This window comes from Guillardia theta, assembly GCF_000315625.1.
Source record: "Guillardia theta CCMP2712 unplaced genomic scaffold GUITHscaffold_4, whole genome shotgun sequence".
In the NCBI taxonomy this organism is placed as follows: Eukaryota; class Cryptophyceae; order Pyrenomonadales; family Geminigeraceae; genus Guillardia; species Guillardia theta.
Genome location: NW_005434670.1, coordinates 1,206,793 through 1,228,556, shown reverse-complemented (window position 1 = coordinate 1,228,556; position 21,764 = coordinate 1,206,793). Strand labels below are relative to the sequence as shown.

The following is a 21,764-nucleotide window of genomic DNA, read 5'->3' as shown; positions in this document are numbered from 1 at the left end:
TACCTTGAGGGTCCCCTGAGAAAGAGTCATAGGCTTGACATGACGAGGTCTTCGATTCTCATCCAACGCTCTCTGTGAAGTTGATGTAGCTGCTCCCTTGACCTTGACAGGTCCTGTGTCTCCGTAGGAGCATGCTTGGAGGTGGTCTCGTGCATTCCTTGTATGTCCTCCGCTAAGATGATCATGATAGTACTGTCTTCTTTGATCAGACCCCTTGTTCTCCCATGTCCATGACTTCAGGGGTGATACTTCCAATCTCCCCTTGAGTGTAGCCATATCCTGCCACCGTGTCATCTGCTGTCCTGTCGTGGACTGATATAAGCTGGCTCGCTTATCTCCTGCTGCCATCCACGATTCCTAAGTTCTTGCTGTCTTCTTCATGATTCTCCTACGTCGTCCTTATTGTAGCTGTTGCTGTCCTCTCCAGGGATGCATTCCGAGGCTCTAAGCATCTGTGCACTTGAGCCACGTCGATTACTTGGCATTGTCTGAGGTGAAGCTTCCTCCTATCAGGTGCTTCAACATTTATACCAGCCTCATGCTTTCATCATACCAATGTGTTGTACGTACGTCTACGTCCAGTACACATCTTCGATTCTAGCATTATACACCTCGCCAGCGTACGTAGCCTCTTGCGACTACTCGCATGATGCTGCCATGTCCGTTACTGACGTAACGTCATGCGGGTGCAACATCACTCCCCCTTGCTCGAAACTCAGTGTCGTCACTGCGTGAGAGCATTGATTTATGCAACACCGGGACCGACCCAACGATTCTGGTGCTGTATGAGGGTCTCCCTTTGTCTCTTCGCGAACTAACCAACAAAATGCGAAAATGGCAGAAAGCCAAAATGCAAATGTGGCCCAGGACGGTGAGTTCCCAGTACGTTTCAGCAAATGACATAGGTTCCAAAGTCATACATGCATTCATATGCCTTTCAGTGAGCATAACACGTCGTTTCCACATGCTTTTACGTTTCCTTCGTAGCATTTTGTGGATGCACGTGAGGAATTGCGTGTAGCATTTTTGAGGTAACGAGACGTTGGATTGCCTTTCACACACTGCTGATTGTGTGGGGTAAGCAATTCCAAACCCTGATGTAGCTTTTCGCATCATCAACTAGCTTCAATGGAAGTTTAGAGCAGCTATGCAGCATTTTGCTACACGCCGGTTACCCACGTAGTGAGTTAACGAAGAGTACGTTTCCATGTTTCAAAAGAAATCATGTTACGCGCCATCGCCCTGATTAGCAATCATGTTTCCATGTCACCATATCAGCCCATGCACTATGGGGAAGCTGTGCTATGAAACTCTTACTCCTTTCTCCCATGTCCATTTGCGTTTGCAAGCAACTATCACTACCCACTGAAGTCGCAATGCCCCAGGGATGCTCAAGTTGTGCCACATGCTTATGGTTTCGCTTGTACTATGCTACTCCCTGGTACTAGAACAGTCCAGAGGCGCTCAGCACTTCGCGTATGCGTCTTTGTCCTTCGAAGGATCTTAGACAAGTTTGAGAAAAGTTTATTCATTTTGAAAATTACCAAAGGTAATCATCGTATGAATTACTTTTTTGTTTTCCTTTGATAGCGTATTGCTTCAGGGAGGTTCAACAATTGGTCTCTTAGGTAGAGAAACTGATCAGCGGGCAGCGGTTTTGTGAATATATCAGCAACTTGCTCGCTTGTATGAATTGCTTCCAAGGTGATCTCCTTGTTGGCAACGCATTGTCGTATGAAGTGGTGTCTTCTCTTGATGTGTTTCGATCTGCTCTTGCTGACGGGATTCTCGCTGAGCTTGATGCAGGCGGCGTTGTCTTGATAGCATATCGTCGTAGGTTGCTTGTATCCCATGAACTCGAGCGTCTCTCGCAAGTACAAAATCTCGATAGCTGTAAGCGTGCTTTGGATGTATTCGCTTTCCATGGTAGACAGTGAGACTGTGTTGTGTCTTGCTGATTTCCATGAGATTGGTGTCCCATTGAGGAAAATGACGTATCCACCGGTTGATCTGCTTGTGAGCTTGCAATCGGCGTCTGAGCTATCGCAGAATGCGACTAGTTCCATTTTCTTGTGTCCGTTGTCATCGTTGTCGGTGTATCTGATTCCTAGTGTCTTGGTGTTCTTGAGATAAGCGTATACTCTGTGCACTGCCATTAACAGTTTCTTCGTAGGACTTGTGAGATATCTTGATAGCAATGATACTGCATAGCTGATTTCTGGTCTTGACCATGTTGCTATGTATATCAGACTTGCTACTTGGCTTCTGTAAATTTTGACTAAGTCTTCAGGCGCGTGCGGATCAACGTCTTCTGGTTCGATCACGAACTTGGGATCCATTGGCGTGGTGAATTTCCCTGTAGGGTCGATCCCCTCAAGGTTGAATCTTTTCAAACATTTTTCGATGTACGCTTGCTGGTTGCTGATGAAGTCTCCAGCTTCGTCCCTCTTGTACGCGACTCCCAGATAGAAGCTAAGATCGTTGTCAGTTGTTACGCTGTATCCTTTTGTGTTCATCATGAAGTCGTCGAACTTTGCAAATAGTGCTTGGCTGTTGCTAGCTTGGATGATGTCGTCGACTACTAATGCGATGATGATCTCTTCCCCTTGCTCGTCATGATATAGAAACAAACAATCATCTGACGTGCAGGCTTTGAAACCGAAATCGCGTAGGTCTTGGCAGAGCTTCTTCCAGAAGTTTCGACCTGATGAAGGAAGTCCATAGACTGAACTCAGGATCTTCAAGTATGCTGCTCTAATGTTGCAGAACTCTTGAAATTCCTTTGGGGTCCTGATATATACAACTGTAGGAAGTGGTGCCATCAGGTATGCAGTTGAGATATCTTGACATCTGACGTGCCATTTGTTTGCTCTGGCGATTGTCAGAAGGAGTCTGATCGTAACTGGGTTCGCTGTCGCTGAGAAGGAGTCGAGGTAATCGATCCCTTGTACCGCGTTGTAACCTTGTATGATCGCTCTTGCCTTGTATTTCAATACTTCTCCATTCGGTCCTCTTTTCCTTTTAAGGATGATTCTGCATCCGATTGCCTTTCTTCCGTCTGGGATGTTGTCGACTTCTTCGAATACTTTTAGTCCGTTCCATGATCGTGCCTCTGACTGAATTGCTGTTATCCAATGGTGTCTCTCTGGGTTGTTGTTGTTGAGAGCTTCTTTGATGCTTGGTTCGTCATTGTCAAACGCGATATGGCTGGTTGCCGACAACATGCCTGTGTAGAATAGTTGAGCTTTTTGTATCCTTGATTCTCTTCTTTCATCTTTCTTGCATCCTTGAAGAAAAGACATCAAGCTGTCGATTTCTTCGTTGTAATGATTTTCGTTGTACATGTTTCGTTGTGGTGGCCCGTGTGACCATGTCATGATTTTCTCTTCCAGGTTATTGTATGTGTCGACAAGTACTCCACAGTATTGTCGCTTCGTTAAGGGAAGTAGTGTCGCATTGATGAAGTCTTGATTGTCGAACTCTTCAATTCCTGCTGGAAGATCATTGTCTTCGTGGTCTGAATCACTTGTCGGTGTGTCCACATTCGTCTTCTGTACAATTCGTCCTGACCTCAGTTGATGTTCAGGTATTTGGGTGAGTTTATCCCACTCAAAATCCTTTTCACCACTGTTGTAGGTTTCGACTTGAAGACTGGCTAGTTCACGGTTCATGTGCCCTCTTTCTGATAGTCCTGGATCCACCGCTACTTGTTCGTCTTGTGTGATATCACTCTCTCTTACAACTGATGTCTCAGAACAGGTTCTCGTGAGATGGTTGTCAACTTCAATAGCTTGTTGCCTCACTTGGATCACCATGGGATCATTGTGTGCTATGCCATGTTGTTGATCTGCAAACGGTCGTCGATTTCTTTCTTCAGGTTGGGCGCTGGAGTTTCCACCGGCATCTTCAGATTCTGAATCTGATGCGTCTGATGTATCTGACATTTCGATCAATCGTTCACCGGCTCTTTTGAGCACAATGACGTTGTCGTCGCCAAAATCATCAGTTCCGCCGTATGGTATTTTCCAAGATCTGTCCTCCGGGTGAGAAAATCTGTAGGGGAATACTTCTTCGTTGAAACTTATATTGTTCTGTGTGACGTACAGTTGTTTCCCATTCAGTGCTGCTGCCAAATAACCTTTCATTCCTAGGTGGTGGGCGAAGCCAAGAAACACGCAAACTTCTGCTGTTGGCTCGAGTTTTTTGTCTTTCTTTTGATCTAATCTTCTGTCCTTTAGGATATGAACGTAGCAGAGGCAACCGAATGGATGGAAGTGTTCTGCGTTTGGTGATGTACCTGTAAACGCTTGGTAGCAACTGATGTTTGAGTTTCTGCTGGTAGGAAGGAATGCATTCTCGATCTCTGCGTTGTAATATATAGCGCTGAGCCAGAGATTTTTCGGAACGTTTGAGTGTACGATTGCCAATCTAGTCCTTGTATCTAACGAGTAGATTCCAGATTCAGCTCTTCCATTTTGCCAATGCTCATATGGTGCGCTTCTTTCTAGGTGGATGTTGTGCTTCTCGTACATCTTCAGTGATTTCTTTGAAACCATTTCGCTCCCATTGTCAACTCGAATCACTTTGGGGTAGACCCCATTGTTGAATCTCGTGACAACAAGTCGTAACGATTTCCTGTAACCTTTCTTGCTCGCTAAACCTACAGGCATCTTGAATCCTGAGAAGTCGTCTTTCCAGAGTTGGAGGTACTTTGCTCCTTCGATCGAGCGGACTCGATAGGAGCTCATATCCCCATGCAGCCTGTGAAATCTGACATCGGATCTTTTGTGTCTGAATTTTGGTAATGGAGCTGCCTTGGTTTTCGCTCTGCGGCATGTGTGACATGTCGGCAGGGGTGTTTTTGGATTGATTCTCTTCAATTCCTCCATGCCTTCGATGTTTTCTGCCAGTTGGAAAAGGTATTTCTTGCCGATGTGGTTGGTTCTTACGTGCCACTTGAGCAGAATCGCTGATGCTCTTGTTCCTTTGATGCGTTCTCCCGTTGAATATAGGTAAATATTCTTGAGATCTGATTTGTCATTCTTCAATTGTTCTTCGTATTCCTTGTCGTTTTCGTCAAGTTCTTCGATCGTTGTGTTTGTAAAGTCGTCAAAATCTGTAAATGATCTTGGATCGTTAAGATACTCCTTGGTTTGCTGTTGAATCTCTTCCGTCGTGAATTGTCTTGCAGGTTCTAATGGAGTGTTGTCAGTAGTCATCAGCTCGTCATCGGAGCTGCTGCAACTGTCCAAGGTCTCTCCATTTTCACTGTCTGACTCTTCTGACGTGTCTAATTCAGGTCGTACATCTCGCATGCTGATAGGAAAGGTCTTCATGTGCGTGGGCTTGAAAGCTGTTGCCGAAGTTGTGCTCTCCCCCTGCATCGCAGCTTGGTAGATGTGGATGCTTCCCCCCCAACGAGGTACGCTCTCCAATCTTGCGCCATGGATGATCAGGTGGATTCTGCGTTTTGATGTACTTTGTGTATTTGTCGTTTGTGTTGACTCCTTGATTGTTGCCGTGAGTGGTATTTCGCCTTCTTGAATTTCTCTGAGAATTGTGTCTTTATCCCAGATGGTTTTTGCTGATAGCTTGGAGATTATCTTATTGGTCTTCCTGTTTGGTCTTTGAATTTCGACGTACCATAGGTAGGTGCTTGGGCAGAAGTAGAAAGGTATAAATTCATTGTTGAGTGTAATGATTCCGTGTAGTCCTCCTTCTGGTTTACCTTTGTGGATTATTGTATGACCACTATTTGTAATTCGCCAGATGGATAACAGGTTGATTTTAGCATTTTCGTCGCTGATTACTGTTGCTATAGTTGCAAATGCAAAACGTTTTCCTTCGATTGATGCTATCGTTCCTGCTAGAATTCCTCCGAGCGATGTATTGATCTTGCTGCCCCCCACGCCGGTGATCTCAGTTTTGTGTGTAAACGATCTCTGTAACCAACTTGGATTGCAGAGTACGCTTACAGTTGCACCTGAGTCGACAATAGCGTACAGGGACTCTTGTTGTTCTTTCGCTTTTAACGCGTGTAGGAAAACTTGATACCGATCAGTGTTCCTGATCAGTAGTCTGGGTATATGAAAGATGTATTCAAGGTACCATGGTTTTGAAACTTTTGAGAACAGAGCTGCATCAAGCTTGTGCAGTTGGATCTCGTCAGTTTTCGACCTGGTATCACTTTGATATACAACATAATTTTTAGAACAGGGATACTCCTTGGGAGATTTATTCTTTCTAGAACTGCGTCCTAGTGTGCCTCGGAACGTCTCTTTTACGACTTCTTTCAGTCGTTTCGGAGGTGTTCGAGATGAGGACGGTTCATCGGATTCGTCTTCATCACTGCTAGGTGATTCTTGAACGGATTCTTGGGTTTCGGTTTGGTCGGTAGAGGTGGCTTCTTGCAGCGCTTTTGTGAGGTTCACGAGGACCTTCTTGTCGATGCTGACTGTTTGCTTGTATTTTGACTTCGGGTATTGTCCGCTCTCCTCGTTTGAACGGTTTGGGTTCGACGAGCGATGACTCTTGGCGGTAAATTTTGCGGATCTTCCTGCCCTTGTCTGAAAACCGGTTGAAATGCTTCCTGTGATCCTCTTCATGGTTGGCGCTGTTTTATTGCCAGTGGCTCTTTCTCCGATCCTAGATGCGTCATGCTCGCTGGTAGCGTGACTGAGAGAAATCCTTGCTGGAAGTCGTTTTTCTTTGCAGATTTTGCATCCAGTAAAGTTTTCTTGTTGTTGTCTCCTGATTTTCTGTGGTGTATTGTTTTGCTTGATGGAGGCTGAAAACACGGCGTTCGCCTTTCGTTTCTGACCTGAATGATGTGCTTCTGTTGATTTCTTGCCAGAGCTTTCTTGTCCTGCTTGAAGGATAGGTATTGGGTGTTTCGTGCCTCTGGTAGTGAAGTTCATCATATGTTGATGGAATTTCAAAAAATCTTCAATCTGTGGCTCTCCTTCGTAGAAGAAATTTTCTTCCGTTGCGTTGCGATGGATTTGAGATGTTATCCAACTACCTAGTTCTGCTTGAACGCCCGTTTCGTCGATTGCTCTGAGGTTGTCGATAACGTCTTTGAAAGCACGGGTGTAGATAAAAGTGCAGTCTTTGCCTTGTGAAGCAAATTTCTTCAAGGTCCTAACCACATTGGGGATGTAACTCTGGTAGTCTCCGTTGTAGATTACTGCTTGCTCTAGTTCTTTGAGATTGGCAAGGGTCTGTTCAGCTTTTGTTGCTTCGGTTGGCTTGTCTAGTCTTTTAAAGTCTGTCCATGCCTTGATCCCAGCTAAGCAAAGCTTTGTAGGCGTCTCGGGGGATTTGTGTTCTTCTTCCATGTGGGCTTTCAGAATCTGAATCCTGCCAGGGCATTGCATGTAAACAGTGTGGAGGATTTGCGTCAAAGCAGCATCTGCTTCTCGTACAAATTCTCTCCTTTTCTGTCTCATGTTTTCCTGTAATTCTTCTGATTGAGTATCTCTGATGGGAAAATGACAATCGAAGTAGGCTCTCATGTTTTCTGGATTCCCTTCAGAGTTGAGGTATGCATAGTATTGCCCTATCAACTCGAACTGTATAAAGTTCTCGATATCTGGGGCAAGTCTTTGCATATTCTCGGGTGTTACTGCTGTAATCATCGAGTCCTGAGGCTGATTGATTGGCGGCCATTGTAGACGGTATGGTGACATCTGTTCCTTTAACGCGAGGCTCATAACCTGATGCGGGTATAGTCCAGCAACTGAGCGATAGTGCACTTAGGAGTAGAACAGATGAACAATGAAGCTAGATTTGTTTATGTACAGCAGTAAGAGAACACACGTCAATGTTCGTGCAATCCCATTCCGATGACGTGGCCAACGTCTAAGATGGGTTGCTTATATGTCGAGGTCAGGCTTAACCCGTAATACAGCAATGAGTAAACATGTGTATCGGTTTATACCAGCCTCATGCTTTCATCATACCAATGTGTTGTACGTACGTCTACGTCCAGTACACATCTTCGATTCTAGCATTATACACCTCGCCAGCGTACGTAGCCTCTTGCGACTACTCGCATGATGCTGCCATGTCCGTTACTGACGTAACGTCATGCGGGTGCAACATCATGATTGACGCGACAAACAACAACTTGATCGTCCGTACGAGGACAATCATCCACTACAAAAGGCATTTTTTTTGCGAAACCGAAGGGGAAGATCACTGAAATGATAGGGTATGCTTCTTGCTTCCTTCACATCAGCAGGGTTGCATGACATGCTGCTGAACATGAGCGCCGGAGCGCTTTTACCTGAGTGCGATAACTGGTAGTGACAAGATCGAGTCGCAACTCGTTCTCCTCTGTTCTCTGGAATGTCACTCAAGGACTATTTCGATTCAATCACGTTGTTTCTATTGGGCCTCAGGTTGCAAACCCTCTGTTTCTCAGGAGAAGGCCGATCGCCATGACAGGAAGGATGCAGCAAACCCTCCGTCGTACAATGCAACTAAAGGGTTTCCGACAGATCGGCCAATCCAGGAGACGAGCATGGCGAGACTGCCCTGCCGAAGAACCATGTCAACACATGCACACAAAGCAAAAGATGAGAAGGGAAAGGAGGTGGAAGAAATGGAAGACAATACGGAGAAGTGCTTGGGCAAAGGAGGTGGAGAGAGTCAGACAAAGGATTCAGGGAGCACGAATCAGACAAACCGACGGAGCTGAAGTTGGGACGCTGAAGGGAGACTCTCTCCATGCAGAAACAAGGCATCTGTGTCATAAGTCACAAGTCTTGAAGACTCAAGAAACGCTGTGCAGACTGTGATTTCAGTTCTGATAAAGATCTCGGCAATCTTCCGTTGCCAATCACGCCATTTTCCATATCCCACTTGTCATAAAACTGGTGTTGAAAGTTAACCAAGCGTACGTTAGTGGTATGTGTTACGGAATAGTCGTGCCAATTCCAAAAAAACCATCCGTGCGACGAGTGATTATACGCGAGAACCTGCTGCATCACAAAGTCCTTGACTTCCTCCTCCGGGTACGGTCCTGGGCGCGAGGCTGACCATTCTCCGACCATCGCAGCATGAAGATGCGTCAGCTCCCTTGCTTCATCCTGCAGCACTGCGACATGCTGAGCTCATACAAGAAGGTGCAAGCAAATTACGGTGGGAGGTACAGGTTCACAGGAGAAAAAGCATGTCAAAGCTTGAAAATGAAAGCGGAAATCCCTTACTTGTTCGTGGCTTAGCAGCGACCAGGCAGAATGAAAATCTGCGATGGATAAGAGGGAGGAGGAAATGATTGATTTCACCGTGATAAAAATGAATATCCCATGCAACGTTGTCGTATCTGTGAATATTTCCACGTTCCAGCCACAGCCTCGAAATTTCTCGTATGCGCCACTGAGTAAAGATGGGGAGAATGATGCAAACATCATGTGGAGACATTCCAGCCTCACGGACAACCCTAATTGACTGCAGACAACGATGAACATCTCTACTCTCCTAGAAGCCAACAACCTCCTCATAGAAGTCGCACAAGACGTTAGAAGGAATAGCAGGCGAAGGCTCATTGCAGACCTTTCCAAATGTCAAATTCGAGGTAAGGCAGCAATAAATTAATCACTTGAATTCCAGTAACGTTATCAAAGCCCCTGTATCTCACAACGACTTGTCGCAAACACTCCCTGTAGCAAAGACAGACCGTCGTCAACTCAAGCTTCCTTGAGATCAATCTTACAGAGCCTCTTCTTGCCTCCACTCTTTCCATGTCCAATCTTGTTTCTCTCGCCCACAAGGTCGAAGTCCATTCTCTCCCCCAGGGTTGCCATGAAGATCAAGCACAACCTTAATCGAGGTCACCTTCGTCAAGATGGCAACCTGCGATCTGTAAATACCTGAAGGTTGCACGTTCTTGCCATTTTCACGGCTTCGTCAAGCTGATCTAACGCCGGGCCATCGTAGACATCTGCATTCGTAGGCCCCGTAACGATCCAGTAGCCAAAGGGAATCCTGACAGCATTCAGCCCATGGTCTGCTATCTTCTTGAACGTGGATGCGTCGAAATGATTTTTCCTGTGCTTTCGAAGCACCTGCAAAAAATAAACATTCATGAGAGAAAATGAGGCAGCGACGAAGAATGACATGTGAAGCAGACAGGCAGGTCAGACATTGAAACGTGCAAGATGTTATGCAATCATCGATGCCATCAAGGAGAGACACATCGATCGCTGGTCTCACTTCAGATTTGACACCCTTCTCCACCTTGTCCAGACAACTACACAGGGACCATTCACAACCACACGAAGCCTTTTCTTCTCCTCGTGATTTCAACATTTCTTGACAGTCTTCGAACAACGGCGAGGCTGTTGGACGGCAGGACTCAACCAGAAGCAACAACGAACAAATTCAACCTGGTCCTGGCTCCAACAGAAACCATCCACCAAGATTCGCACCCAACCATTTATCATGACGCCAATGAGATCTTTCGAGTTTGGCGGTTGTCAGTACAACCTTTGAAAAGTTCGAGCAAAGAACCTGTGAAAGCTTTGATTCAACACTATCAGTGATCGTTCGGCCATCGATGAAAGATTCAGCATCCAGGATGACCAGAAACATCCGCTGAGGAATGCAAGGGTAGATATGTGAAATTTTTCACTGTCAATCACGGTTACAGAGGCAAAGCTTGGAGGTGTTTGAGTTACATGTCACAGCAAGTTGAGCCAATTGCGTTTAGAGAAGCATCAACCATCTGCGAAAGGTTCTCCTCCTGGTTATCAAATACGATCCTTACTCCATCAGCAACTCCACTTTCAATGATGCTGATGCGGTGCTCTCCAAGGTCTTTCAAGTCGCTGTCTGTGCTTGTTTCTGAACCGAAGGCTGCTATGACAGGATCTGGGCGAGGTTTCACTTTGTGTTGACTGCAAGCTGCAAGAGCCTCTTCACGGCCTCTCCTTCCACAGTATGCGCGCACCAGTCGCACTAGATGGTAGGAGAGTCCTGCCTCCATGTTGGCTACTTCAATGATCTTACCCTATCGATCCTTCTTAGCTAATCACTTCCACTCTCGTACAGGATACGAACGTGAGAGAATGCAGCGGAGATGGTGGAAGGGTCCTGGATGGCACAAGTCAGAACCACGACCAGGTCAAGTAAGAGCATCAAGCGCTGATCTTTCTGCTAGGCACGTGAGACGTGAAGGTATCAGAATCGGGTCACATAGAACAGCACCAAATGGATGCCCATGAAGGCACAACTGCTCAAGATGCTGCTGTTACTACAACTCGAGCTGACAAAGGTAGCGAAGGACAGCAGGGGAGCGAGGAGATCAGGTAGGCAGCGAGAGAAGAGAGGACAGAGCTGAGGGATGAAACGGGAACAGGATTGAGGTGCGACTGGTGAACATGATCCGTGCCCCTCCGTTTAAAAATAGCAAACTACATATTAAAATCATTATATAAGACACTTTATTGTCCTGACCCACATCCAATAGCACTGATGCACTAAATTTCTATTGTTTTCGCGTTTTTTTGTTGAAGGAGCTGAAGACTTTCTGGAAGGATGCAGTAGCGATGACGGACATGGTCACCTGGCTTGGCGCCATGCTCGGCATGGACCCGAAGTCGCTGACCCGGCTTCTATCCATCCTCTTCTATGCACACATCTGCACCTTCATCACCCTCATAGGATCCGCCATGATGTTCAAGAGAGGAAGGAAACTTCTGAGGAAGTATTGGAGGATAAGCAAGGAAGGGCCGTTCTTCCGCATCGCTCAATGGGCCTTCTCTAAGTTTGTTTCTCTCGCCGTAATGGTTGATAAGACGCTCTTCAATGAGACGCTTGTCAGCCCACCAACGAATACGAGAGTGAAATTCACAATAATTCAAACCCAAAGTGATAGGATCATTTTAAATTGGGAAGCACAGAAAGCATGCAGATGGATAGAAAACATGTATGAGCTCCAGGTTTGTCGAGCTCCACCGGCTTTCATGGTTTTGAAGTATCGTTAAACAGATTTGCAAAGATTTGAATGCAAACACTGACATACTCGATGCGATGTGGGAGGAGTCTTATCGAGGGGAAGAATGTAAATATGATTGCAAGGATCTTGTCCAGGTGCTTCTATATCCAGTGATGTCAATGATGTGATGACTCAGTACAGGCAACAAGATACAGATTTCGGGTCAGAATATTCAACAGTAAAGGGACCTCGAGGTGTTTGAAAGCTTTCTGCCAGAATTGTCAGTAACCCGTTGGCTAGTTGGACAACTGGCGAGTTTGAGACAAGACAAGAACCTGTGCAGAATGGAGGCAGTGGACCTGGTTACATTTGGCGTCAGAACTCGCAAGAGATTCAAGTAACATATGGGAGGGAGGGGGGAGGAGGAGGAGTTAGTAATCGCTCACACGCTGTGGCTGCTGTAGCTATGCTTGGAATGTCGAGCAGACGCAAGACCCAAGGACATTGTGGTCGACTGCAAGCCTCTCGGTCTATGCGTCTCTGACAAAGGAATGGGCGAGAATAAGGTTTACATCTGTTGCAATACTGCCATGTGGATGGTCATGTGCTACCAGATTCTCTTGGCCGGCGAGTTCACAAAACCTGTCTCGCACACTGATGTATCATAGACTTTCGTTATTTCGACAGAGCTTACCATGTTGTAGATTGCGTGGATCTTGCACCATGACAAAAAAGACAAGAAAAACAAGGTTGCCAATGCTTCTGATGCCGAACTTGTTTGCTCTCGATAGTAGCCAACCTGACACATGAAGTTGCTGAAAGTTGGGCTGACAGGTCTTGATCGTGTTGCAGAAACAAGATCCGACCAGCAAACAGAAGGATCACTGGAGGTCTGTCTTCAAGTCCCATCCCTTTATCGATCCTCGATTTCTCCCGCACGGATTAATTCCAGGGAAGTTCGAAGTAGTTTGATCCGTTTGTAGACTGCTTCACTATTTAGTTTTCACTGTGGTAGTGTAAAAAAGTGTTCGCTTGATACGGCGACTCAAGTTTACTTAGCCGGGTTACTACGGACGTCGAACGGCCCGGCCCTTGAACCGTCAACTTGAATTGTGACCGTCGTCACAACTGTGACTCCGGGACTCCGGGGACTCTCCGGCGGAGGAACTGTTGAACTCAGTCCGATCCTGGAGCAGCTCCTTCGGATTCCCGGGGAGGAACTCCAGGACAGACCGTTCGGTTCCGAGGCGGGCCGGGAGCCTCCGAGGCTCGGAACTTGGAACCCGGTTCGTCGGAACTCCACTGAGGGAACTCGGCCGCGGCGCCCGGCCAGAGGGAACTCAGGCAAGCACGAGGTGGGGATGAGGGGCGGCGCCAGAGGAAAACCATGGGGAGGAGAGCGAATGACAGTGGCGTACGAGCGCCGGACACGGGGAGCAAGAAGCGCTTCGATGTGAACCGTCAGATCAAAGAGAAGTCAGGAAAGTTCAACTACTCGGTAGGAAAGAAGGAGCGGAAAACTCTCAAGGCTGGGAAGCAGGAGATTGTGCCAAAGGTGATTTTAACATTCTTGTTGCCGTGACATAGGCCTGCTGTTGCCCGCTATTTGGCTTGCCGTGAGTTGGTTCATATATCAAATTTGCTTGAGCGATAAGATTCCTCTTGTTGGTGTCTCACTGATTCGATATTCTCTTGCAGGTTAGCATAACTGTCGTCATCGTCATTGTGGTTCTTGCAGCAGCTTTCATGGCCGCTTTCGTGTGGCTCATGGCGACGGCAGGAGAAGAATGAACGGCTTAAAGTGCTGCACATGTTTCTCCATGTTATCACCGATGCTGTGAAAGAGCATTGTTCACATGCGAGATGCTCGGGTCATTGACACAAATCCAAAGGAAGGGAGGGCTATTGAACATGTAGAGGAGTGTTAACAATTAGTGTTGATCCTATACCATCCTCCCTCTCCTCCCCTGTTGCTGATTCTACCATCCGTCAGTCATTCTACCTAGGAGACAACGCTGTGATGATGCAAAGCATGATAGCATCTAAGTCAAAAGAAACTTACCTGGGGAATAAACCTGATGATGGATCTGAGAAACAATAATGTTTTCGCCCTAAAAGCTTTTTTCCCTGCCTCATCACTCATGGTAGATCAACCCGTCTCTCATCCTGCGCACATACAAGCAAAGCTACTTGAAGAATGGCAACATCAATCGATCGTTGATCATGGCTTCGATTATGATTGAAAGGCCTGTCGGATCACTGAGTGGTAATGAATCACTGAATCATGTAATCAAGGCATGAAGGCATGAAACTCAGGCTAGTCGTAAGTCATTAATGAAGCCTCATAACTTGTAAGCTAACGCGAATGATATCAGGGTAACTCAGTTTACCTTCGAGTAAAGCTTCAAGTAAAAACTGTATCATCTCACTCGCAGTGACTCGCTCACAGGCTCACGCACACGATTCACTGATCATTCAGATATAGTCCAGGATTAACCCATGCAATCCGCCTCCCGGCCGGCGACTCGCCGCCGAGTCGACGGTCCTGAGTCACTGCCGCGCACTGGCGCCGCCGGGGTCCGACCAACCAGTGAGTACAAGTTCACCCCTCTGAGGCGGGTTAGCAATCCGCTTTTTTAAAGTCGGAAGTGGTTCCACCCACCAAAAATGCAAGCAACCCTGCAGCATCGTGGGGTTGATCTTCTTGCCATGGCGCGGGTAAGGAGGAAGGGAGTGACGGAAGGGACGGAAAGGACGGAAGGGACGGAAGGAGGGAAGGGATGAAGGGAAAGATTGTAAAGGGTTGCATGCTGGATGCTGGAAGGGATTTGGAGTTAGAGTTTGATGAAGTTCCTTTTAATCTTGCAGGTCGCGGGGTTGCAAACATGCGAGGAGATGTTGAGGTCATGGATCAATGATACAGAAGAGGCAGGAAAGTGTGCGCCATGAGGCGCAGGCGGTCGAGGCAGAGGTTGCTGTGCTGAAGGAGCTGCAGGGGATTTGCTAGTGAAGTATCTCGAGGGGAAGGTCAAACTTCAGGTTGAATCAGAGCCAACGAGAGAAGGAGGGGGCGAAGTCTCGAACAAGTTGATTCAGGTGCTACGAGAAGGCAGGTATCCTTGCTTGCCTCTCATGCTCTGTTGCTTCAGCATGCAGGCAGTCTGGATGCAACAGGATCTCCAAGGATCACTAGGTTGCATGTGGGAGGGGTAGAGCAACGCAAAGGATGGAGCATCCTCAACACAGTGCCTGGACCAAACGTGGACATTGTCGGCTCCTGTACAGACTTGTCTTTCATCCCCAGTGCGACAGTGCAAGAAGTTTGATTGCAACCTCCCTGCCACCGCTCGCTCATCCTTGCCAGGTCTACTCCAGCCACTGTTTCGAGCACCTGGGGTACAATTCATGTGGACAACTTCTCTCCGCTCTCAGGGAGGTTCACAGGTACAGTCTTCCTGCCCTTTTCGTTTCCATGAGCATGCTTGCCCCTTACCTCTCTCACCTGATTGTTTCCTTCCTCTGGTTCAGAATCCTCGTTCCTGGCGGCTGCTTTAAGTGTAGTGTACCCGACCTCTCCGTCCTTTGCTCGCTCTTCGCCAACCCTCCTGCCATCTCCTACTACGATCAAAGCATTGTTCCGAGCGGCGTCAACCCCGTCAGGTATAGCATGTGGAAAAGGACAAGAACTGAATAGCTGCAGATGGCAAGTGATGCGCATGATCTACGGGGGGCAGATGGATGCCTGGGACTTTCACAAGGTGTGTAGGATTGAGAAGACTCGTGCATGATGTCCTGTCAGGTAGGTTTCGACCGGGGGATCCTCGAGAGCTTTCTCAGGTCTGCGGGTTTTTTAGACGTTGAGCAGGTCAGATCGATATTGTTGGAGAAAAGTTCGGGAGAAGATGATGGCAGATCTCAGGTGGAGAACTTCGAATTGTTCAACGACACCAGCAAGATGGTACTATTTCTCTATCAATTTACACAAAAGGCTGAAGGAGTTCGCAGCGTTTCCTTGGGATCCCCATCAGCTTGAATGTAATTGCCTGGAAACAGAAAAGTCTATAGCTGCCTTGGAAAAGAGATGATTGGAGGAAGAGGATGGTTCGAGAAAGATGCGAGTGCAGATGTGCTGAAGCAGAGTGTTGAGGAGCACAAGGCATCGTGATGTGGAGGAAGATAGGCTGTGGCGATTGCTGGAGCGAAGCACAAGGATATGACCTTCTCCGGTTGAAAAGATGAGAAGCATACCGATTGGAAGGAGAAAGGTCCCGCACAGAGAGGTTAAAATTCAAGAACTGGTTGATTGGCTGAGGTACATTGGACAGGAAAAGTTATGCAGCATCCTTCCGAAAGTTTTATCTGAAGTGATAACCAAAACCTAGATGAGATAACTATATGTTGATTAATCATGGATCGATTACGAAAATTCAGCGTTTATGGTGTTGACGGCATGTGACTGATGGTCAAGTCTCACCAGTGTAAAACAGATTTCATGAGATCATCTTTCTTCCCTCTTCTCTGTACACTTCCCTACAACTCTGTTACATTCGAAAAATCAAAGGCATGAAAACCATGACGATGTGAGTTGATTTAGTCTGTCCCCGTGGTTTCGAATGGATACAAGATCAATTCTTGATCTCGTCCTCATCACCCTCAACCCTCCTTTCTTTCACTATCCTCGAATCTTTGTTCATGTCAAGTTCAGTGCATGTCCATGTGGTGCTTCTCCTCGCTTTCCTACATTTATTCTGTCTTCCCCTTACTGCTCCATCTACCCGGTCGCTGCTCTCGATCTCCCATTCCATCTCTTCGGCCTCGACGTTGCCCGCTACTTCCCTTCCTCCCCTTCCATATGGTCCTTGCGACCTGTCTTGTAGCTTCAACAAGTTCGATGTCTCCTGAAAAGAATTTTGAGACGCGGTAATGGGGGGTGGGTAAGGTTTCAGGAGATTACTTAGATAAATAGGGTCATTGAATTGATCTATCAGGGGTGGGGTATGTCACCCTACCTGCACGATTTTCTCAAACGTAGCAGCCTGAAGTGCCCGCCAATGTGCATGGGGTTTTTACGGAAAGCAAGGGAGCCATTGGAGCAGAAAGAGCAGGAGAAGGAGAGGAAGAATCACTGATGAGAAAGGATAGGAGAACACATGCGGGAGCAGGAGGAGGAGGAGGAGGAGGAGGAGGAGGAGGAGGAGCAGGAGCAGGAGCAGGAGCAGGAGCAGGTCCAAGGCAAGAGCAACAGAAGGCGCACAGTAGCCCTTTGAGTGGGACAGGTATATGAATAAGAGGTGTATGTGTAAGACGTAGAGCCAGAAGATGACATGAAAAGTAGAAGAACGCAAGATACGAGTGATTGAATGTATCTCTGCTTTTTCCCTGCCACATCAAGAGCCAATGGCACAATGACCTGCTCCTCTTCCTTTTTCCAGGATCTCGGCAGCAGCGATGTCCACAATGAGCGCCAAGTTTCTGCTCTTCGCAGCGCTTCTTCTTTTGGTTCTCATGCCCAACAGTGCGGCTTCAGAAGAGGAGGGTGTGAAATGCTGCAAGGGCAGCATGATCCAAAAATGGATCAAAATCTCCGATCAGATTTCGAAGCGATTCGAAGAGCTTTCGTTGCGCTTTCCTCCTCTGGCTGTTTGCATGAAGTATGTCTTCCGCCCTTTGGGAAAGCTCTGGAATTACTTGCTCCGCACTGTGAAGCCAGCCGCTGTGAGATGTTCACCAGTTCGGCTCTTGAGGGAACTAACTCACCATATTTCAGCCCATTGCTGCCAAACTGGAAACAGAAGAGACAGCCCAGAAGGTGGAAAAGGTTTCGCTGATCAGGCGAAGTTTTCGTTATGACTGGGTCGGTGGATGTAGGTGAACGAGGAAGACCTTCGAAAGCAAGAGGTTTGAGCATGAAGATCCTCTATGCAGTGAGTGATGTTTTCTGCAGGAGTCAGAGGCAACTGTACGAGCCCAAGCAGAAGCGGTGAAACTCGATGCTTTCAACTGACTGTTGAGCACGGACTGAGCTTCTGTGAATTGATGAATTCAAAGAGACAGGAGCAAGAGAAATCTGTTGAGACTGATACTGCAAACGAGGTGATGCAAGAAGTCTCAATAAGCCAACTTGCGCACTGAAGGCAATGCAGGAAGCTGCGAGTGTAATTTCTACGGAGGAAGCAAAGACTGTACCAGAGACTTCAGCGCAAGGAGCTCCAACTGCTGATTCCAACCAAGACGGAGTCAAAGTAGATCTTCCGAAGTACTCTTTTATGCTTTCTGAATGGGTTTGGACAAGGTGGAGCAAGAAAAGGCTGAAGAGCCAGCACAGCAGACGGCAGCGGAGTGAACATGTAGTACAAGCTCATCATCTTACCCGGCCATCAAAATCTATTGACGTAGAACACAATGATTAAAGGATATCCTGGGGAATGCATGTAGTCTGGGAATATTATGTTACAATGAGACCTCACGAATCAACCTGATTCTGCCTCAGTCTCGCCTCACTGATCAAGTTTCGAGATTTTCAGTCTGTGAGCTGCAAGCTTCAGACGCGTGACAGGCAAAATATTTTATTGTCGGTGCAACCATTGCTGTAAAGAAATGCACCGATGCACGTCCAGTATGACGAAACCAAGAGAAATGCTGGAGCATATATTGGCCAGGCAAACAACCAGCAAGCGGGATCTTAGGAGGCAGGAAAGCTTATCGGACCTTGACATCATCAGCTTTCTCATTGGAAGTTATGAAATTCATTAGGCAGGTTGATGGTCTTGCCTTCGAACCTTTCGTCAACTTTGACTTGGCAACCTAGCCTTGACCTGAAAACATTTTACTAGGATGAAAGGGGCTTCGTTTCGCACTCACGTTTCCGTCAGCCCAACAGTGATGTCAAGCAAGTCAAGCTCTTCTTCAGATGGTTGCGTAATCTCTTGGAACAAATCGCTGGGAAGGATGCAATGGCATGTGCTGCAAGCTAAGGTTCCCTCGCATGCTCCCTCCAGCGACAGATCATTCTTCTGTGCAATGTCAAGAATCGAATCTCCAATGTTGGCTTCAATTTTCTTTCCTTCAGGGGCTTCAAGAGGATCGATGATGGTGAAAGAAACTTTGCCAGGGGAAGACAAGCTCCTAGCCCCTTGCGACAAACGATGAAAGGAGGCAGGATATGCACGAGAACCCAACTCCGACGACACAGCAGGCCTTCCTTGAGAAATGACCCAGCCAAGGCATGAGGAAGAAACACGTCTTTGAGATGTCCGGGAGGAGGAGGAGCCAAATGCGCATGCTCGTCGCGCTGCGAGGCGCAAACTTGCGGTTGTGGAGAGCATGCTGGTCGAGAGCAAGCTTGAGGACCTTTTCTTGCTTATGTCGTTTAACAGCGCTTATATAACTTCATAAATTCATCAAATTTATGAAGTTATACTATATCTGTCAATTGCAATTTTGATATAACAAACAACTTTATGATCAATTATATATAATGTGAATATTATAAAGGATTGTTGCTTGCAGAGGCAGGCTCGTGGGGACTTTTTCATGGAAGGGGGTGGGGTAGTCCTTGTTGAAGGGCTAGTAGCCTTTTGAAGTCTCGCCCCGGGCCCCCGGCCGGGCGGGCCCGCCAGCCCGAGCCGGGGGCCGGCGGGGGCCGGCGGGCCCGGCCGGTGAAGCATGATTGAGGCTGGGAGAGCTGATAAGACGGTTATTAGGTGCTTTGAGAGATAGCACGCATGGAAGCCGCTTAAGAATGACCAAGTGGAAAGTTTTGTTCCCAACTCAGCAACACTGACCAACTTGCAACCTCCTTTCTTCTTTGACGCGCTGGCAGCCTCGCCGCCTGCGCCAGCCTGCCGGGGCCTTTTCAGCCGAACCCGGCCGGGTGATTCGGATGACTCAGGCCATCCCCATGGTGGGGAAAGGCTGAGGAGGAGGCGGGAAGAAAACCATCGGAGGTGCCACGTCCAGCCCTCCCATCAGCAGCATCTGCGAGCCGGAAGGAGTCATCTGAGCTTTGAGACCCACGTCTCCCTCCGTGCTCAGCTTGGTATCCGCTGAGACCTGCAGTAGCAGATGAGTTCAGGTCTCGGACGGTTTGATTGAAAGCGAGCTCACCTCGACAACCCCTCCAGCAGGCACTTCCTTATAGCAGATGAGGAGCAGCACTGCAGATAGAGCGACGAGAATCGCAGTCACACCGACGCTCCAAGGGATACCAATCCAGTCAGCTACAGAGCCTGTGACTAGAGCTCCAATAGCATAGCCAAGGTCCCTCCAAAATCTGACACCTTTCGTGAACAGAGGAGAGTGGAGGGCTGATACGACTCACCTGTAAGCTCCCAAGGCAGACGACCTCCAGGACGGGTCGCTATGGTCGCAAACCGCAGCGAGATTGTTGGCATACATCATGGCGGTACCAAGGCCGAGGAAGATGGCGCCAAAGAAGAAGCCAACCCTCGGGTCGTTCTCGTCCAGGCCAGTGCCAACAAAGACGACGAGTCCGAGGACATTGAACAGTTGGCCGAAGATGATGACAAACTTCCTGCCGTACCTGTCGCCGATGAAGCCAAAGATAAATTGCAAGACTCCCTTGAAGAGACCGTAGCAGAGAACGATGTTGGCGATGTCACCCTTGCTGAGAGGCTTCCAGCGGTTCGCCTGGCCATTCTTCATCCACTTGGTGAAGAGGCCCCACACAAACCCGGTGATGAAGTTGACCATGAGGCCGGCAAAACAGATGGAGACAAGCGACATGTTGATGAAGCTTGTGTAGATGAACGCGCTCCTTGCAACCTCCACCTGGGTCTTTCTGCCGCTGGGCCACACTAGCGAGGTCTCTTTGGATTTCTCGATGGTTTCCTTGGATCGGCCCGTGATTTTAGATTCTTCATCTACTGCCAAGGGTTTGGACTCCTTGAGAAACAAGGTTGAGATCACAATGCTGGAGCCGATGATAGCGAGGACGACATAGTAATTCTCGCGACGAGGATGGTGCTCGTCGAGAATGGCTGCAGCTATCTCAGTCACGATGGCGATCACCGTGTATCCGATAGTCTCATTGATCCCAACAGCCGTGCCCGAGTGCTCCTGGCCGAGATAGTCGATCATGATGAAGATAGTTGCACTCCAAACCAACGCTTGTTGAATGCCAAGGAAAATGTTGGCTGTCGCGACAGTCCACCAGTCATTCGCGTACAGAACCATGAAAGGCATGGGCAAGGAAAGCACCCAACCAATCACAACAGCCCACTTGCGACCAAAGATATCAGAGAGCACGCCTACTGTGAAATTGAATATGGCCTTGGTGATGCCGAAGAAGACGAAGTTTGACGTGGTCAAGGTGAATTTCTCGGTGACAAACGTGAAGACTTCTGCTTTCTCCGTGCAATTGTTTTTCACCTGGATCCATGCAGCTGGAGTGTAGGTGAACGTTCCAGATGCGACCGAAGTCGACTTGAACGGGGGGCTCAGCACTTCTTTCCTGCATTCTGACTGGCCGGCAATCCATGGCATCGGGAAAAGGAAAAACTTGTTGCACGCTCCAACGCACATGACTAACCAAACAGCCAGCATGAATTGGAATGGATTTTTCTGGATCTTCGCCAGAATGCTGAAGAATCCATCATAAAGCTTTTTATCTTCGCCGAGAGCCATCGTTGGTGCCTGCGCCAGGTCAATCAGATAGCTCATGATATGAAAACTCACTTCATCATTTCTTTTTTTAAGTCCTTCCCTGCTTCTAGTACTACTCCCACATCCTCGTCCCCTTACTTTCTGTCTCTCTCTCTCTCTCTCTCTCTCTCTCTCTCTCTCTCTGTCTCTCTGTCTCTCT

At 47.7% G+C, this 21,764-nt stretch overlaps 7 protein-coding genes across 7 annotated transcripts in view; 3 read left to right on the top strand and 4 right to left on the bottom strand.

The window, feature by feature from the left end:
• Positions 1 to 826: 826 nt before the first annotated feature.
• On the bottom strand, positions 827 to 2,465 carry GUITHDRAFT_150203 (hypothetical protein). The gene is made up of 9 exons (XM_005841178.1): positions 2,437 to 2,465; positions 2,400 to 2,405; positions 2,291 to 2,373; positions 2,174 to 2,240; positions 1,807 to 1,893; positions 1,603 to 1,704; positions 1,386 to 1,549; positions 1,083 to 1,183; positions 827 to 1,031 (listed from the first exon to the last, which is right to left on the bottom strand). The coding sequence occupies exons 3-7, from the start codon at positions 2,337 to 2,339 to the stop codon at positions 1,525 to 1,527; spliced, it is 330 nt and encodes a 109-aa protein (XP_005841235.1). The 5' UTR covers positions 2,340 to 2,373; positions 2,400 to 2,405; positions 2,437 to 2,465; the 3' UTR covers positions 827 to 1,031; positions 1,083 to 1,183; positions 1,386 to 1,524.
• A 5,956-nt stretch (positions 2,466 to 8,421) lies between these two features.
• GUITHDRAFT_132635 (hypothetical protein) lies at positions 8,422 to 10,990 on the bottom strand (the record flags this gene model as incomplete). The annotated part of the gene is made up of 12 exons (XM_005841177.1): positions 8,422 to 8,538; positions 8,982 to 9,092; positions 9,213 to 9,250; positions 9,291 to 9,453; positions 9,499 to 9,558; positions 9,605 to 9,665; positions 9,719 to 9,825; positions 9,876 to 10,070; positions 10,219 to 10,343; positions 10,392 to 10,491; positions 10,516 to 10,599; positions 10,772 to 10,990. 12 exons carry the CDS (start codon positions 10,988 to 10,990, stop codon positions 8,422 to 8,424), a joined length of 1,380 nt encoding a protein of 459 aa, XP_005841234.1.
• A 234-nt stretch (positions 10,991 to 11,224) lies between these two features.
• On the top strand, positions 11,225 to 12,913 carry GUITHDRAFT_100497 (hypothetical protein; the record flags this gene model as incomplete). Its single annotated transcript, XM_005841176.1, has 9 exons — positions 11,225 to 11,278; positions 11,520 to 11,945; positions 11,995 to 12,096; positions 12,138 to 12,195; positions 12,242 to 12,303; positions 12,406 to 12,507; positions 12,556 to 12,600; positions 12,646 to 12,690; positions 12,776 to 12,913. The coding sequence occupies 9 exons, from the start codon at positions 11,225 to 11,227 to the stop codon at positions 12,911 to 12,913; spliced, it is 1,032 nt and encodes a 343-aa protein (XP_005841233.1).
• Positions 12,914 to 14,591: 1,678 nt separating this feature from the next.
• GUITHDRAFT_160854 (hypothetical protein) lies at positions 14,592 to 16,006 on the top strand (the record flags this gene model as incomplete). Its single annotated transcript, XM_005841175.1, has 10 exons — positions 14,592 to 14,659; positions 14,810 to 14,873; positions 14,937 to 15,037; positions 15,091 to 15,261; positions 15,306 to 15,385; positions 15,470 to 15,601; positions 15,642 to 15,699; positions 15,741 to 15,806; positions 15,861 to 15,899; positions 15,947 to 16,006. Exons 1-10 carry the CDS (start codon positions 14,609 to 14,611, stop codon positions 16,004 to 16,006), a joined length of 822 nt encoding a protein of 273 aa, XP_005841232.1. The 5' UTR covers positions 14,592 to 14,608.
• A 1,365-nt stretch (positions 16,007 to 17,371) lies between these two features.
• Positions 17,372 to 18,365, top strand: GUITHDRAFT_160853 (hypothetical protein). Its single transcript, XM_005841174.1, has 7 exons — positions 17,372 to 17,656; positions 17,709 to 17,759; positions 17,810 to 17,839; positions 17,886 to 17,921; positions 17,990 to 18,034; positions 18,085 to 18,183; positions 18,234 to 18,365. The coding sequence occupies exons 1-7, from the start codon at positions 17,390 to 17,392 to the stop codon at positions 18,282 to 18,284; spliced, it is 579 nt and encodes a 192-aa protein (XP_005841231.1). The 5' UTR covers positions 17,372 to 17,389; the 3' UTR covers positions 18,285 to 18,365.
• Positions 18,366 to 18,492: 127 nt separating this feature from the next.
• Positions 18,493 to 19,266, bottom strand: GUITHDRAFT_91827 (hypothetical protein; the record flags this gene model as incomplete). Its single annotated transcript, XM_005841173.1, has 2 exons — positions 18,493 to 18,756; positions 18,803 to 19,266. 2 exons carry the CDS (start codon positions 19,264 to 19,266, stop codon positions 18,669 to 18,671), a joined length of 552 nt encoding a protein of 183 aa, XP_005841230.1. The 3' UTR covers positions 18,493 to 18,668.
• Positions 19,267 to 19,675: 409 nt separating this feature from the next.
• Positions 19,676 to 21,764, bottom strand: part of GUITHDRAFT_160852 (hypothetical protein) — a 2,774-nt gene continuing 685 nt past the window's right edge. The window contains exons 2-4 of the mRNA XM_005841172.1: positions 20,262 to 21,595; positions 20,048 to 20,213; positions 19,676 to 19,993 (exon numbers count right to left, since the gene is read on the bottom strand). Coding sequence (XP_005841229.1) covers positions 19,829 to 19,993; positions 20,048 to 20,213; positions 20,262 to 21,586 — 1,656 coding nt within the window. The 5' untranslated portion in view covers positions 21,587 to 21,595 and the 3' untranslated portion in view covers positions 19,676 to 19,828. The remainder of the gene's footprint in view (positions 19,994 to 20,047; positions 20,214 to 20,261; positions 21,596 to 21,764) is intronic.